The sequence below is a fragment of the Lissotriton helveticus genome, chromosome 3_1, assembly GCF_964261635.1.
Source record: "Lissotriton helveticus chromosome 3_1, aLisHel1.1, whole genome shotgun sequence".
Taxonomy (NCBI): Eukaryota; Metazoa; Chordata; class Amphibia; order Caudata; family Salamandridae; genus Lissotriton; species Lissotriton helveticus.
The window spans coordinates 916,695,629-916,713,563 of record NC_136061.1 but is presented as its reverse complement, the minus strand read 5'-3'; the positions used below and the strand labels follow the sequence as shown (position 1 = coordinate 916,713,563).

At 43.6% G+C, this 17,935-nt stretch overlaps 1 protein-coding gene across 1 annotated transcript in view; it reads left to right on the top strand.

The window, feature by feature from the left end:
• MYOM3 (myomesin 3) overlaps nt 1–17,935 on the top strand; it is a 451,709-nt gene that overhangs the window by 125,116 nt on the left and 308,658 nt on the right. Inside the window, exon 5 of the mRNA XM_078681253.1 lies at nt 2,813–2,970. Coding sequence (XP_078537379.1) covers nt 2,813–2,970 — 158 coding nt within the window. The remainder of the gene's footprint in view (nt 1–2,812; nt 2,971–17,935) is intronic.

The following is a 17,935-nucleotide window of genomic DNA, read 5'->3' as shown; positions in this document are numbered from 1 at the left end:
TGGGGATAGATGTGTGTCTCCCTCTGTGTCCTCCGTGATGTCCTCAATTACCAGGGGATCGCTGTCTGTGCTGGGGACTTCTGCGCCACCTGTGATGTAAAGTGGACGTTCATTAGTGACATGTTTCTTACACATTTAGGCTTCCTACATGCATGCAGACTACCATTCCCTGACTCGCTGCAGGATTGACTCTCACTAAACATGTCTGGCTTAATGGGGCAAGATGGTAATTGTGGTCAGACTACATGTCCCACAATGCAATAGTGCTTTAGTGGTGTGCTTTGGCCGTCCTCTGAGGTCATACCAGCGTTTTTTTATCTCGTCCACGGAGCGCTGGGTCACCCCCACAGAGTTTACTTTTGTGCGGATGCGCAACCATAACCGCCTTTTATCGGCCTCGGGCACCCTTCTGGAGTCTTTACCGAAGATCCGATTGTAGTCCTTGCTGACTCCTTCAATCAAAAATTCGAGCTCTTGCTCAGAAAGTCTTATTTTCCTCTTTCTCCCACTGGAAGATCCACCTGCAGCTTCCTGTTACATGCTTGCCACTGGGGTGTCTCCTGGTTTACTCCTGTAGGCACACTGGAGGGGAGCTCTGATAATGCTGCTTCCAGTTCAGGCTCTCACAAATGAATGAGGGTGGAACCTGCCTACTTCCTGATTGTGATGTCATCACTGTGCTCAGGATGCGACTTCCCATTTTTTCGATCTCGCAGTTAGCGAGATCGCAATTTGCGATTTCGGTAATTGCGAGATCGCAATTTCAACACGGGTATCGGCCGATTATGCGAAGATTTACTGATTTTCGGGGACTCGCAATCGACGATTGCGGCCGATTGCGATTCGCTTTTTTATCTCGCAAATATTCATGAATGCCATTCTGAGATTTCTTAATTGCGATTCGCTTTTTCTCACAATTTGGGAATCGCAGAATTTGACATTGATGAATCTGGCTGTTAGATTACTAATGCATAGACAACACAATTTGCGACTCTTTGCTGAGCATCAAGTGTCACTTTTAATCTTTTTTATTGTTGTGATTGAATTTCTTATTTGCCTTATATTAGTTGGCATTCATTTCATTCACAGACATTGACTGCCTGTTGCTATTTTGTATTTCTTCAGCATGGTTTTGAGAGTTGAGTATCTTAACTTGGCTTTGAATTTGTATAAACCTTCTTAACCCACAGCAACCAATTCCTGGTCCACATTGTGTGGCCAAATGTGTTGCACTGTTAATTGATTTTGATCGTAGTAAATGTTAACTCCCTTCACCTCTCAGACGCATAGAAAGGCCCGTTGGAAGATCAATGGCAAGCAAGTGGCTCCAGAAAATGCTGGATCACAAGCAAGCCCTGGGCATGGGAGGGCCGCCAGCATTTATCTAAGAGAATGACAATACTGAGGGCAACACGTCTCTTGCAAAAACATGTCCCAAGTCCCAGTTTGCAAGTTCTGGAAGTTCTGGCAAGCAACTCTCCATGGCCTTTTGCTGCTCAACAGCAGTGGTGGACTGCTACCTTCGCCAAAGCACCTAGTAACTGTGATATAACTGTAAATTTAGCTTTAAATAAGGACAACCATAAGCAAACAGTGTTTCTCAAAGTGTTTCTTCTCTTACATTACTGCAATTGTGCATTTTTCTCTGACATGTGTCAGTCATATTCTATTACAGTTGTGTATAAGAATCTGTGTTATCAAATATATCATCTGACATGAATATCTTGTGCTAAACGTCCCTCTATTGGATGTAGATTTCCTATTGTTAATTCCTATATGGTAATATTATTTGGAAATTATATTTAGGACACAATATTCTGGTGCTGTGCTATGTTTGACCTTTCACCAAAACTCAAATTCATTTGCAATACCATATTCATGGGTGAACACTAATGCCAAAGATTAGGGGCTTTGGTATGTAAAACACTAAGGAATTCAGCTAGACGTAGAACCTGAGATATTGGAGTGAAGTGAAAAAGTTCACAGTGAAAGGGGCACAACCACAATATAGTAGTATCACAGTAATTTGCATGTTAATGAACAATGATAATTTGTTGGTTTTAATTTTCTGTCATTGATTGTTATGTTACTTTAGCAAAGGTGAACTACTATTATGATTTTATTGAATTGGATAAATTGCAATTTTCTCATAATATCTATTGAGACTCAGGGCCATAAGTATCATTCGAAATTGCGATCGCAAACGCCGAAATTCACAGTTTGCAATTTAGCTAAATGGGATGTATGAATGGAAAACAGCCTCGCAAAATAAGGAATCGCAAATATTGCAATTCCCTATTTCGCAATTGCATTTAAGGAATCGCAAATTGCGATTCCTTAAATGCAATGTAAGAGGCCCAGAAAAAGTGCAATTTGGCCAAAAAGGCACAGTAATTTACCATGATGGTAATTTGCAATTTCTTTGAAAAATGGGGAGGTATTCCTTAATTTCGAATTGCAATTTGCGATTCGCAATTAAGGAACATGTATGATTTGCAAAATTATTTGCTAATCCTACATACATAGCGTTTTGCGATTCTCAAATAGCGATTCGCAAAAAATCACTATTTGAGAATCACAAAATAACATTTTGATACATATGGCCCTCAGTGATTTAATTAATCCAGCCCAGTGATCAAGGCAAATCACATTTCACGTTCATTATCTTCACTATGTCCATTGAGCTCTGAATAGAACTTTCACCAACAATTTGGCCAGGCTATCATGAGTTATTCATGTTTAATCGAATCAGATCATCACTGTAGTTTAGATTAAGGTCAGAAAAATTAAATATTAAAATTTCTCGTTTAAGGCTCAGGAGAAGGCACGGCAGACCAAGGAAGTCAAGGAACTGTGCGCTCAGCGAGCACCTATGTTCTGGATACCACTTAGAGCCCATGCAGTCTGGGAAAGAATGCCAGTCACTCTGTCCTGCACCATTCTGGGATACCCACCGCCAACTGCCAAGTGGTAAGAAGTGACAGCCTGATAAGGAGCAGGGTTTTCTATTTACATATTGTGTAAATCGAAATACATGCTTTGAGTTTTTTATCGAGTAATATGGTAGAAATATGTTTTGTCAGCTCAGTTCCTCAGTATTCTTTTTAGGTTTCGTAACCTGGCGAGGGGCGAAGCCACTCCCAGATCGAAATCTGTTGTTTCTAATAGTGAGGTTAGGACAGCCTCTGTTTCCAATTGGCTAGCTCCATAAATGGAGGCTAGCCATTGGGAGGCAGAGGCTGTCAATCGCGTTTTCTCTCGAAAACGCGATTCGGGGGCGTTTCTGGTGCTTTTTTTAAGCCCCGCCCCTTTGTCCCGGGCCGCGCTGCGATTGGCTGCCGGCCCGGGACACCCCCGTGACGTCATTCCCGGGCCGTGCTGTGATTGGCTGCCGGCGGGAAACCCCCGTGACGTCAGCCAATCACAGCGCGGCCCGGGACCTGACTTGTTTTCCATCTCCCCGACAGTCTCCAATACCTCTACACTGGTATCGTCACCCTCTGCCCCTTCTTACCTGAACCATCCTGACAACTTCCGCAGCAGATTAAACTTGGGAGGTTTGTATTCGTCGTCCTTGATTGATAAAGGTAACATCTTAGCAGAGAGCGCCTGCCCCCCTCCTGCCCCTGTGCAGTGCGCCCTCTATAGCACACCACCCTGTTCCCGGCAGGGTTCCTATATTCGAAGCTGCTGTACAGTCAGTCACACTCTGCCCATGTCTGTGCTGCCGACAAAGAAAAGGGACGAAACACAACACTTGGCAAAAGACAGGGAAGCACAACGAGTGTATTTCCGTGTTAATAAGTGTTCATGACCGAGATGGAGTATTACGTTCCCGCCCCCCCCCCCCTCCCGCTGTTCGTGTGTAAATAATAGTTGGCGTGTTCTGTCACTAGTCGGCACATGATTGATTTTTGTCTGGTATTTCCTCACCCACCGGAAGTGTAGCGCTCTGAAGCCCTGCTGGGGGACGTCAGCGCTTTATCACTTAATAAATAAGCCCTGGTCGTGGAATGTGGATTCAGATGACTTAATGTTTTAGGAGAGTACAGAGGGGTTTCTCGGGAAGCATTGGGCTCAAGTCCCTACCCCTGTCTTTATACCTGCTCACTCATTGAAGAACTCGAGACCCCGCCTTTCTCTCTCTGGGACCGGACAGTCCCTAGTAAGGCCCCCCTATGACTGTTCAGACAGAGACGGGTTCTGTGCCCCGCCCCCTCCAAGGTCCCGCTGTGCTTCGTAGCCTCACAGGGTGCAACAGATCTCAAAGCTGGCAGGTCTGGATGTCCTAATCCGTGGGTGGGCATTTGTGATTGTTTTTAAGAAGGCCCGGGCTGCTTTTTCGGCGTAAAAAGTGAACCATCTTCCTCGTCTTCATTCATCCCTCTTGACCTCAGTGTGCATTTTGAATGTTGGTAAAACTCGTATTTATCCCCCGTATATTTTAATCTGGGGAACTGATGAGTAGTTTCCTGGCGATAATAGCAGTATGAGCAAAACCCAGTGTTTTATCGGCTGTTTTTGCCAGGATTTCAGAGTTATTTGCATGACATACATGCAGTGTAAGTGGGCAGTGCTTCGCAAGAGGTGGGAAGGCGCTATACAAATAGTTCCGAAATGGTGTCTGTCACTGTTCTGATCTGTGGTGACTGGACTTTCGGGAAGGAAGGTTTAGCTTCCCAGAAACGCGTGAGGAGGGTTTGTGGTCTGCTTGCACACACATAAGTGGGAGGTTCTGCCAATCGCATGGGAAGAAAGGACATGACGCACTAGATGGAGAGTTTGATTTATGTCCGGAGGTGCTTTGGGGGCTGGTGACATTAAACACCGTCTCTGAGAGGGGGGGGGGGGCATTCAGTCTTGATGGCACTGCTGTGACTGGGGCAGGGCTTGTTCAAAGGGCAAACAATGCATGCATTGCAGACGGGTCACTCGCCTAGGTAAAGCTGGGAGGGCACTTTGTCCCTTACCACAGTCAATTCTAATGCGTCACTTACTCTCAACAATGGCAGGCAACTGGGCGAGAAGTGAGATTAATGGCGCTTTGTATTTACTTGGGGTAGTCCAGACACATTTATTGCCGAAGTCTCTCTCTCCCGTGGACTTGCAAGTGCGCCCAACTGTTTACCTGCATCAACTGAGTCTGCGCCCTGCCCTTCCGCATAGATTATGTACATTTTGCAGCTGTTTTTAGAGGCAAATAAATGCATGACAAACAACGGGATTTTAGTATAAAATATGTGATCAAGCAATTCAAATCAACAGCCAAGTGCTTACTATCGCCGACCCCCGCGTATAATGGTAGCAAGGTGGTTGGTGAATGTGGGGGTGGGGGGGTACGCGTTTCATTTGTTCACCGGCGTGTACTTACTCGTCCAAAAGTGTTTGGGGGTCAATGTCACGTTGCTCGAATTACGAAGGGAAACAAGAAAAATAAAACAGTTATATGGGGATTCTCGGTTGTAGATTTCTCATTAACCATAGTTGGTCTGATCGCTCAGTTAACACTCGGGCCTTGATTTAAATTTACCAAAGCAGTGTTTAAATTGTATATAGTGCTTTATAAAAATGCATTAAATAAATAAATAAAAACAAGGCGCCAACGAGCTTTACAATGCTATAGCATGCTACTCCGAGACTCGAAGTTTGTGGTCGGTCTAACCACTAACGGGCGCAGAGTGCGCAGAGTGCAGATTGTGAAGTAGTGAGTGCAGAGTGTGCAGAGTAGTGAGTGCACAGTAGTGAGTGTGCAGACTAGTGAGTGTGAGTGCAGAGTGCAAAGTGAGTGTGCAGAGTATTGAGTGCAGAGTAGTGAGTGCAGAGTAGTGAGTGCAGAGTAGAGAGTGCAGAGTAGAGAGTGCAGAGTAGAGAGTGCAGAGTAGAGAGTGCAGAGTAGAGAGTGCAGAGTAGAGAGTGCAGAGTAGTAGTGAGTGCACAGTAGTGAGTGTGCAGAGTAGTGAGTGCAGAGTGCAAAGTGAGTGTGCAGAGTAGTGAGTGCAGAGTGCAAAGTGAGTGTGCAGAGTAGTGAGTGCAGAGTAGAGAGTGGAGAGTGGAGAGTGGAGAGAGGTGAGTGGAGAGTCGTGAGTGGTGAGTAGAGAGTGCAGATTAGAGAGTGCAGAGTAGAGAGTGCAGAGTAGTAGTGAGTGCACAGTAGTGAGTGCGCAGACTAGTGAGTGCCGAGTGCAAAGTGAGTGTGCAGAGTGCAAAGTGAGTGTACAGAGTTCAGAGTGGAGAGTGGAGAGTGCAGAGTGCAGAGTGGAGAGTGCAGATTGGAGAGTGGAGAGTGGTGAGTGCAGAGTGCAGAGTGACTAGGGAGTGCAGAGTTCTAGGGAGTGCAGAGTGACTAGGGAGTGCAGAGTGACTAGGGAGTGCAGAGTGCTAGGGAGTGCTAGGGAGTGCAGAGTGACTAGGGAGTGCAGAGTGACTAGGGAGTGCTAGGGAGTGCAGAGTGCTAGGGAGTGCTAGGGAGTGCAGAGTGACTGCAGAGTGCTAGGGAGTGCAGAGTGACTGCAGAGTGCTAGGGAGTGCAGAGTGCTAGGGAGTGCAGAGTGACTGCAGAGTGCTAGGGAGTGCAGAGTGACTGCAGAGTGCTAGGGAGTGCTAGGGAGTGCAGAGTGACTGCAGAGTGCTAGGGAGTGCAGAGTGACTGCAGAGTGCTAGGGAGTGCAGAGTGTTAGAGAGCGCTAGGGAGTGCTGAGTGACTAGGGAGAGCTCGGGAGTGCCAGGGAGTGCTAGGGAGTGCTGAGTGACTAGGGAGAGCTCGGGAGTGCTAGGGAGTGAAGAGTGACTAGGGAGTGCTATGGAGTGCAGAGTGCTAGGGAGTGCAGAGTGACTAGGGAGTGCAGAGTGGCTAGGGAGTGCTAGGGAGTGCAGAGTGACTGCAGAGATTAAGCTAATGGCAATGTAAATGACAATGCCATTTATTTATCTGTTTTCAAAACCAACACATAAATACAAATTTTGTCATTTACAATGCCAATAGCTCTAACTTTTCCAAAGGCGAAACCATTGCATTGTAAATGCTTGTTCTATTTGTTGTTCTCTGTTGTCAACTGAAAACAGCTATGCATGGTGTGCACAGTGCAACAATTGTATATTGTTTTAACTATACTCCCTGGGATATTCAGCAAGAAGCTATGAGCTGAGAGTACATTTTGTGTAACTGAATATTCTTTTTGGCTGAAATTCACATGCAATGTTATCCATCTTAGTACCTTTATGTTTCCAGAATCTCTTGCTTTTAAAAAAAAATACAAGCTATGCTTCGAGGCAACTACCATATTAATTAAATTAGAATATCACTGTGCAGCTGTGGAGTTGAAGATGTGCATTCAATCCAGTGTGATAAAGTAACAGATGTTGACTCCTCCATCACTTTTGTGTGCACTTTAGTGTAAAGCTCTCAGTATGATGGCTATGCTTAGATGTGGGTTCAGTGCACACTGAGCCCGAGTAATTACTAGTGGCTGAGATTAATTCAAGCATTAAATCCATCCGTTTTTTGTATATTGTACTGTTTGCACTTGCATGGCAGGAGCAAGGAACACAAACACATTTCTCCACCCTTTATTATGCTCCTCATGCTGTGGATAAAATTGCTGCGAATTGATACACCCCTTCTGCTTTCATTTGCAGAGCTGGTCTCTGGCAACTAACTCATATTTCCATTACGTCACATGCAGCTAGGGAGACGTGCTGCAGCTTTGCATGTGACATCATTTGCAGTGAGGGTGAAATGCTGTAGTGCGTGTGGCTTAGGCCCTCATAAGGTGCAATATCAGTGATGGGTATTGGTTGTGATGTCACCTGCAGCATAGATGTATACTGCACTAGTGAGACTGTCTTGAATAGGAGCTGGCCCAGAATAACGTGTCCCTGGACAATATCCCCTTCCGCCTTCTATGTGTGACACTAGGGACAGATATTCAAAACCACGGAAGGAATGATAAGAGAAGACTGAAGCTGGGATCCTGCACCGGCACACACAGAGCATGCACAGAGAAAAAAGAATGCCTGAACTAGGACTGAAAGCCTGCACTTCTATTGAGAGACAGAGCCTGCAGTGTGACAGAGATAGCTTGAATGCACTTACATTCATGGGCTTGTCCCAGCACACAGAACAGAACCTAGGACAGTATTGGCTTATCTTAGAGCACACAGCACTTGTCCTAGGATAGAGCCCCTCCCCTGCACACACAGGCCTACCCCCACAAACAGTAAAGTACAGTACACTAACCCTGCACCAGTAAAGCCACAAAGACAGATTATGTTTCCATAGCCAGTGTCAGTCGTAAAGCAGCAGGGCTGCCCCATACATGCTGATAAACCCGATACAGGCAGCAGACTCCTGAGTTTTGAAGCCACAAATTGCTTTATTTTATTAGTCTTCCGCCTAAAATTGCCTCTGATTCACTATAAGTAAATGGGAAAAATACATCCCCTAAATTTGGTTTTCAAAACCTCCGGCCCCCCATTTTTAAAATGTTGGCATGTATGCTGCCCCAGCACAAACAGTTCCTGACCCAGAGGAAAGAGCCCTGGTCCAAACACACTGATAACTTGTCTTAGCTCACATATGACCTTTTCCTAGTAGATGAGGGTCTGGCCCTACATGCACAGGCATGCACCAAGGCAGTGGGCCTGTAACAGGACAGAGGGTCTTTCTCAGGATAAGTGAACCTGTCCAGGTTTGATGACTTTCCCCAGAGCACACAGGACGTTGGAGCTGACTTAAATGAGGCACAGGGTCGAGACTGATTTGCATATGGCCATGTTTGAACGGCGGTGGCGTGGTGAGCAAAATAATGATGGATTAAACCCAGATCTGTAACTGGGGGTTAATGTTTTGCCAATGTGCAACATTCCGTCCATCATCTTGTGTGTTTTGCTGTTCGCCCTATGTGGGAAGGATATTGCCCAGACGTGGGTCCCGTGCTCACTACGTCACTGGAGTCAAGTTATCCTGGCAGACGGCGACTGATAGCCAGAAACCGGTCCTGGGATGCTTAATTCCGGTCCAGGGAAGACATGGCTTGGCTGTTCGGGCTGGACTGTTCCCATGAGCACAGGGTCGAGACTGATTTGCATAAGGCCATGGTTGAACTGGGGTGGCGTGGTGAGAAAAATAAAGATGGATTAAACCCAGATCTGTGACTGGGGGGGAATGTTTTGCCAATGTGCAACATTCCATCCATCCTCTTGTGTGTTTTGCTGTTCGCCCTATGTGGGAAGGGTATGCCCAGACGTGGGTCCCATGCTCACTATGCCACTGGAGTCAAGCTATCCTGGCTGATGATGGCTGATAGCCAGAAACCGGTCCTAGGATGCTTGATTCCGGTCCAGGGAAGACATGGCTTGGCAGGTCGGGCTGGACTGTTCCCAAGAGGCACAGGGTCGAGACTGATTTGCATATGGCCATGTTTGAACTGGGGTGGTGTGGTGAGCAAAATAACAATGGATTAAACCCAGATCGGTGACTGGGGGTGAATGTTTTGCCAATATGCAACATTCCGTCCATCATCTTGTGTGTTTGACTTAAATACAGTATTAACCTTTGCTAAGCATGTAAAATGCCAGCAGACCTGGGGATGGCTTGAGCCTTTGTGGGAGAAGGCACAATTGTCATCTTAAGGGTATTTGGGGCACTTGGCAAGACACATTTTGGGCCTGCTATTCGTAACAACTTTGAATTGTATTACCCATTTTCTGCAGATTGAAGCCTTGGTGATGCCCAATGAGCTTTCAGTGATAGGATTCACATACCAACTGTTGAAATATCTCTTTCCAGGGCTCCAACAATCCTTAAGATGCTACTGGGCTAAAAAGAGACAGACTCACAGATGGAGATAGGAGGAGAGGAGAGAGGGTAAGATGTGGAAATAGACAGAAGTGAGCTAGATAGAGAGAAAGTTTACTTTCCCACAGAGGCCTCTTTGAACGTGGGGGTCCTGGGCAAGTGCCCACTTTGCCTGTGTCTTAAAACCTTTCACAACCACAGCAGCGAAAGAAGACCAGCACCCAGGCTCCCTTCCAAAGCAGAGATCTCCAATCCAGTTGCAGTCCAAGATGGAGACAGGAGGGGGGAGGGGTCAAAGAGACTGGCCCTTCACGTTACAAGATGAGTGAATAGTTAACTTCGGGAGAGGTGGGAGGGAGAGACCCCAAGGGGCTGCAACCCACAACTTACCCAGCACATGTCAGGCTGGAGGTGGGAGCAAAGGGAGTGGGCTCTGTTATGCCTTTCTTGAGGACGTTTGGACCTATAGGGACCTGTAGGGAGCTGGGAGAGTTCTAGACAGTGGAGTCCCCTGAAAGGCACATTGAACTAGGTAATCCTCTAAGACCAGTGCTTCTTAAATGCAGTACAGCTAGGCAGAGTCAGTCAAAAGTTGTATGTGCTTGTCTTTTAAACGACTGGTAGGGATGAGCACAATAAAAGAGTCCCTCTCTGCTACACCAGTAAGTGTTGTGGTTAGATGACTGAGTCAACGGGAGGAGGATGCCCTCTACAGAAGCAAAGATCAGCACCTTACTACAGGGAATAGCAACATATTTACTCTAGGGCTTCTTCATAAGATACAGCATGCTTATGGGACTGTGTATCTCAGAAGCTAGGCCAGGACCCTCCACCAAAGAGGTCTCGTCCTTACACACTACAATAACACTACAATAATTCATACCACAGGTGCTCATACTTCTCACTTAAATGGCTGGCTGCTTCCACAGGGCTGAAAGGTATTCAGCGGGCATCAACATCCCATGCAAAACCACTTTTTCTCTTACTCCTGTAGTTGCAACACTTCTTCTATCCTGTGGGTTTGTTTCCTCGCTCCTGTTTCTCCCAGTGTTCTCGCTAGGGGGATTCTCTCCTTATTTCTGCGTCTCCAGGTCGTCCCTGCCTGTTTGAGTTATTCCTTGGATCCATACTACCTGTGATTGCTGCCATAAAGAGGTTTGTTTCTCAGGACTCTTTCCTCCTTTGGGACTCTTTCTGGAAGTGTCAGTGGCATTGTAGATAATGAAAGTGGTTGCCCCTTCCTCGGGCAGACCAAGACTGTAAAACTTTGGGCTTCACAGGCAACTCAGAGTCAGAGGCTGCCTTCTGAACGCCTGGCAGACTTGACAGTAGTGGAACTGTCGGCAGCCTCCTTAGAAAAGTTTGGGAATTGACAGTTATTTTTATTTTTTACTAGCTTACCCGTCGCGCATTGCCGCGATCTCAGAAGAAAGGAAATTTAAGGAAACTTGTTATGATAACATTCAATTTACATTGTGTCATTTTTATTGAAACTTATTCATTTTAATATGGAAAACATTTTAAAGTATGGTTTTAATTCTGTTTATTTATTCGAGTGCTTGTGGATACACTGTATTTTTTGTTTTTCCGTCTGGTGCGTACACGAATAAATCAGAGGGTTTTCCAACGCGTGAGATGGCCACATACAGTTGTCCATGTGAGAAGTACGGATTTTCCAAATCTAGTTCACACACTTGCAGCGATTGTCCTTGTGCTTTGTTGATGGTCATTGCAAAAGCGAGTCGTACCGGAAACTGTAAACGTTCAGTATTGAAAAGATTATGAGGGCCCTGGGGACCCGGGGGGGCGGATATTGAACAATTTTTTTCTTTTTTTTCTTTTTCTTTTGCCAGAATCCTTTGCGGGAGTGTACTCAACAACTTCCCAAAGTTTCATGCCGATCGGATGAAAGGTGTAGTAATGCATAAAGGACAAACAGACAGAAATACATTCGTTTTTATATATATAGATTATTATTTATTTTACTTATTACAAATTAAGCACTGCCTTCAAATCAGCAGCAGACAGCTCAAAGTCATATGAACCACCTGGTTTTCACAAAGACTACTGGGATTTTAGCGGTAGTAAACGAGGAGGAAAAACAGATGTACAAAGCCCTCTCGTACTTGCCGACCTGGTGGTGCGCAACTAATACCCTTTTTTCAGAAGAACTGGCACCCCTCCTAGTTTAAACGCTGCCTCATGGCACAAGTCAAATGTGCTCAAGGGAGACCTTTGAATACAGAATGCTTTTTAAGCTGCTTGAGAAAAATTTGTCTTTTCCAAATAGGCACCTTGAAACCACAAAAAAATGCTAGAGGTAAAAAAGGGAACTAACGTGCTTCTAGGATGCTCTGTATGGCAGGGTGTACCAATAATCATTCTAATTATAGCCAAGTTTTTAGCACAGAACGCATACTTTTTTTTTGTTAATGACAAATGTTATCTACTTTCCTGCTCAATTATACTAATTTGCTACTGTTCCTTGTTGGGGTTCCAAAAAGGTTAATAGCGTTGTTATTTATATAGCGTAGCATACAATGTTTCTTCCTTTTCAAAGTGCTACAAATACAAGGTGTTACCTTGTTTAATTAAACTCAATATAACAATTTTGACAGAAAATAAGGACAGCTGCTAGGATTTGAACCATTCTCTTCTGCAGACCAGCGCATTACATGCAGACCTTTACAGCAAGTTTATAACCCAGTCAGTCAAAGTACTTTATTCAGTTTGTTTTAAAACCATAAAAGTATGCTATCATGTTATACCAAAAATTTGTAAAATCGTTGATTACAGATTAAAAATTGTAACAATTTCCATAAAATTTAAGACACAGTGCAATATATTCAAATTCACGTTGGGCAAATTTCATAAAACCTTATTACTAAACTGAGACGTTGCAGACATTCATTTAATTCAGTTAAAGTGCATTTGGGCCAATTAAACTTAACCTAAATTTTCTCATAATTCCTACGGCTGTGGTGAGGAAGCTAGCAACATTAAAAATTTCCCACACATTTGATAACAGCTGGAGATATAGAAGTGTAGGCTTGGCCTGAAGAAAGCCTTTATTAGCTAGGATTGGGAGGATGAAACGCTTCCTGATGACCGTCAGGTGCTTGCAGAAAAGAATAAAATGCATTGTATCCTGAGTGGAGGAGTCATCACATGAACAAACCCCCAGTTCTTCCATCCTCTTCCAACCAAGTAACTCTGCGAACAGCGAATGAACTTGGTTCAACCTAAATCTGGTCAGTAAAAAACGATGATTGGGGTTTGTAACAATAACCAGATAGGGTTCGATGGTCAGGGTAGTTTTCCGCAATTGATGGGCTCTTACTGTCGACTTAACCAGCTCCCTATCCTCTCTGGCTGTAGCGGCCATTAAAAGATAAGAATCCTTAACCCATTTAATGTCCACCTTCGACAGTTTCTCGGGCGAATTGTATAACTCAGGTCGACCCAATAACACTGTCATGTTATAGACATATCTGAGCCACGGGATACGATTCCCATGGTCAAGGGCTAAGCAATCTTTAAAGATTTCCTGATTTAACCCCAGTTCTGGGTTCAGCCAGGTCGAAATCCATTTTAAAAGGAGTGCCATGGTAATTTGATCTTCCACAAAACTAGCCCCACACTCTTGATGAACGATATAGCCAGCTGTAGATTGTGGGACACATAAAATGTTTCTAAGAAACTTGTCCTCCACCGCCTGGATTGCTTTCACATTCCTAATTCCCCAAATATCAGCACCATACATTGCGAGGGAGACGCATTTCGCACCGTATATTTTAAAAAGGGCTTGCATGCGTCTTGCTCCTAAATTACGTGCAAATCCCAAAACAGCAGAAGTCGATCTCACCAAGGCATTGCTTTTTGCTAAAATTTGTGGAAACCAAGAGCCTTGATCGTCAAATGTAATCCCTAAATACGGGAAGTTTATAACCCATTGAGCTACCGTAGCAGAATTAGAACATGCAACTTGTAGGTTAGACTTGCCTTTCTGAGACAAATGCATAAACCCACTAAGCTGGCTGTGAGCACAGATTTACAGATTGCACACACTGTTCTACAGCAGACACAATAACCACTTGAGTTATTCTGGCTGTGTTGGAAGACGACACATGCAGATTGCACAGAGCACTCTGCAGAGGGTGCCTTCACACACTGAGCTATCTTACCTGCTATAACACAGTGACATATGTACATTCTAACACATATATCTTAACTCGGTCCAAAACAGGGAAATAAAGACCACATTTCAGAAGACAAGATACTAGAGACGAGCTTATAATTGTATGCAGTTTCAGTATATAGTAGCCCCACAATCCATGTTCTAACAGTTTATATGCAATACAAATACATCGTATGGCTTTTTTTCTCCTTTGCTGGTTGTAACAAATGTGTAGGCAAAGTGACTGATAGTCCAGGGTCTAATAAAGGATGTCTAACGATGTATTCATGCACATCATCGCCATTCCATATCTCCTGTTTCCAATCGCTATTAGACTGTATTCAGTGAGACCTACTACCGGGCTCTCTCAAGAATGTGCTACTGTTAGACCTGTCAGTCTTAGTGTGGTCTTCCCCCAAACGTTTTGCCTTCCTCGTCCATTTTTGGTGATCTCGTTTTTGCTGGCCTTAGAACTCTTTGCACTTTACCACTGCTAATCAGTGCTAAGGTGTGTGCTTACTCCCTCTAATATGGTAAAATTGGCTTATCCAAACTGGCATATTTAATTTATTTATAAGCCCCTAGTTAAGTGGTATTACATGTACCCAGAGCCTGTAAATGAAATGCTACATGTAGGCCTGCAATGCTCATTGTACCACCCTCTACAGTAGCCCTATTTAAACCTGTCTCAGGCCTGCCGTTGCAACCTGTGAGTGCAGGTTTAAACTGCCATTTCAACCTGACAAAATAAGCTTTTGACAGGCCCAAACCTGCTTTTTAATACATATAAGGCACACATAGGGTAGGCCCTGCACAGACCAGAGGGCAGGGTGCAGTGTATTTAAAAAGTTGGACATGTACTTATAAGCTTTACATGTCCTGGTAGTAACAAAACTCTTACATTTTTTTTTACTACTTAAAGTTCTACCTCTCCCACTAGCATTGACATTACCCAATTACATTTAATAAGCTGAAATTTCCAAATGGGAACAGGTAACCTGTTTATGTTTGGTGTAATTGGAATTGGGATGAATAAATCTCTCTCTTGGCCTTGTGTGATTTTAATTTACAATTTTGAAAATGCCACTTTCACTATGTTTTTCCTAGGTAAAGGTGCCTGCAAGGGATTTTGTTTTTACATGTTAAATAGTTGTAAAATAACATCATTTATGAGATCCCAGATAATAGCCTCTCAAAACATGAATTTTCAACGTAAATTAAAATAATTATTTTAATTTGTCCACATGTTGAGGATTGTAAACATACCCAGGGTTTGTGATTTTCCCCTGTGGGAACTGAGGAAATACCTGAAATGTTGCAAAGTTTTGGAGTGTTTTTAAAAAAATCGGAAAAACGGGGTGTGCAAGAAAGTATTTTTTTAAGTGGTGGTCAATATTTACTATTTGTGTGGATTCTAACTACTTGCAGTTTGAGAGTAAAGAAGTGTGCACTGTACTCCAAACATGCCCATGCCGAGTTTATTTTGTGGGCAGAGAGGTTAGAGGTGTTCATAGAGAGTCAGTGCAGCATTGCAAAAAAGCTTAGTACATTTCAGAAATGCAATTTTGCTCTAGCCAGAACCCTTGATCTTGGATTCATTGGAAAACTAATACTTTCTTTGGAGTTTGCTGTAGAGCATTTTGAATATAGAGAAATATTCTGGCAAGCAAACTGTTTTGGAAACTATCTGTGAACATTTTTAAACATTTGACTTAGCAGTTAAAGCCTTTCAAATTTATAAAATTTCTTGAGCATTAGTTTTTTTTCGTAAAGAAACAGAGCGATTCTTTTACCAATATATTTAGAGTTTTGGGCTTTGTTTTTATATTAGGTTCGTTCATCAGTTTTCTGAAGTCATAAGACCCCCATACCAAGCTACCACGTGAGGTAGTAGTTTTATTTGGTGAAAAAAGTCTGAAAGGGCCATGCCCTCCAAAAAGGATGTTTTCTACCCCCATTATTTTACAACAGCTTAATGTAGAATATCCTTTTATTCTGGAAACAGATGCGTTATATCATGGCATAGTCTGTGTTTTATCGCAGAGATACCTGAACACTGGACGGATTCACCTGTGGCTTATTTTTCTAACAGATTCTTGTTAGCAGAGGTAAAATATATTAAGAAACTTCTGATCATCAAAATGTCTTTTGGCGAGTGGCGGTATTACTTGATAGGGGCCAACACACTATAGAAGTTGTTCAAGATCCCAGACATTTTCAGCTTGAGCATTCATTCCTCGCCAACTAAGGTGGACATTGTTCTCTCCTAACTATGATTTTATATTAAACTACTGGCTAGGCCCCAATAATGGTAACACTGATGCTCTCTCCCATCAGAATCAGGTGGAAATTCAGAGACAATTGAAAGATGATATTCCATGAATTCCGTCCTCTAAGATTTTGAGTTAACATTCTATTACTTCGATTAATCTGAAAAACATTTTGACAAAAGTACATCTAGAAACTCAGTCAATTAATAAAGAGAATTAGGGTTGAAAGAACAAGAAGATAGATGCAAGGAAGATAGAATACTATATTAAGAAAAAGCTATGTATTTGCTGTCAGTTATGTTACGACAGCAGGTGCATACACCGAGATGTGAGTCTCGTTCTCACTGTGACCGTGAATACATGCACGCTGTCTAGACTAGCATAGTGGGCACAATTTTTTTTTTACTTCAATGAAATCCTAGCAGTTACCAGTAACATTAATTGAAGCATTCCATCTATCTCTTTTGTGTTATTCTTCTACGTCCCACACACAGGCACAGCCTTGAGTTATAGATCTTGGTTACAAATGTAGTTTCTGGTTGGCTAGGGTTTGCAAGCGCCTAAGCTAGTCAGAACCCACCACTCTAGTCAGAGAAAGTAAGTTACACACCAACTATATCACCCTCTTGCAGCTTGTCGCAGAGCAGTCAAGCTTATCATCACATGCAAAGTGTAAAGCTTTTGCACAACACACACACAATAACACAGTGAATACACCACAATAGAGACTCCACACCGGAATATATAAAAATATATAGTATATATTGCACATACCCTAAGGAAAAAAATACATGAATCATAAGTACTATGCATATCATGCAATTACTGAAATAGTACTCATTATCCTGTCAATGCAAGAATCAAAACAACATACATTATAATATGAAATGCAGCAGTTAAGTTTGGATACCAAAGTGGAGATCTTGAAGCAAACAAAGGTACAACGATAATGCTTGTATACTTTTCTAGATATATGCTGTTAAAGCCTCACATTACTGACATCACATAAATACTTTGCAAACTATGTAATGGCTCGGTGTTACAATGAATGCACTTAATTACTCATAGAAAAATGATCAGTATGCAGTTACTTCTTCAGATAACATGCAAATGGTCAGTTTCAGTACTATTCTTGCGCTAGAAGTGATAGCACTTGTTCAAAAGTGAAACAGAAAGGATTCCACTGCTCCTTTTCTCAGGAACTTATTATCAGCAATAAACAATAGGGAGCCTGGTGCTTGCGGAGCTAGCACTTGTCCAACAAATTAAACAATAAGGATTGGTGCACTTCCTTTATGACGTAGCAAAATCCCATCGGGGATCAACAGCGGAACCCGCTACTCCTGGAGATGGCCATGCTCCACCAAGCACACCGGACAATATCCATGGTAACAAGGGCCTACTCCCACCATATTTGCGTGGGAGAGTTCAGATTGCTCCCGAACATAGACTCATAACCCCCAGTTGGCTGCTTTGCACAGTACCTGTCAAGTGGGCCACCGGGATGAAGGAGCTCCAACATGGGGGTAGGGGTGTTTCCACAATAAGCTGTAGCGAGACACTCAGGCCTCTCGGGTCCTGCAACGGGGGGCTTTCTTGGTGGGGACACCGATGTGGGCAAATGTCGTGCTGATCAACCGTCCGGGCTGAAGTGGCGCCGACGCAACGGAGACATTCCACGTCTCCTCGGCA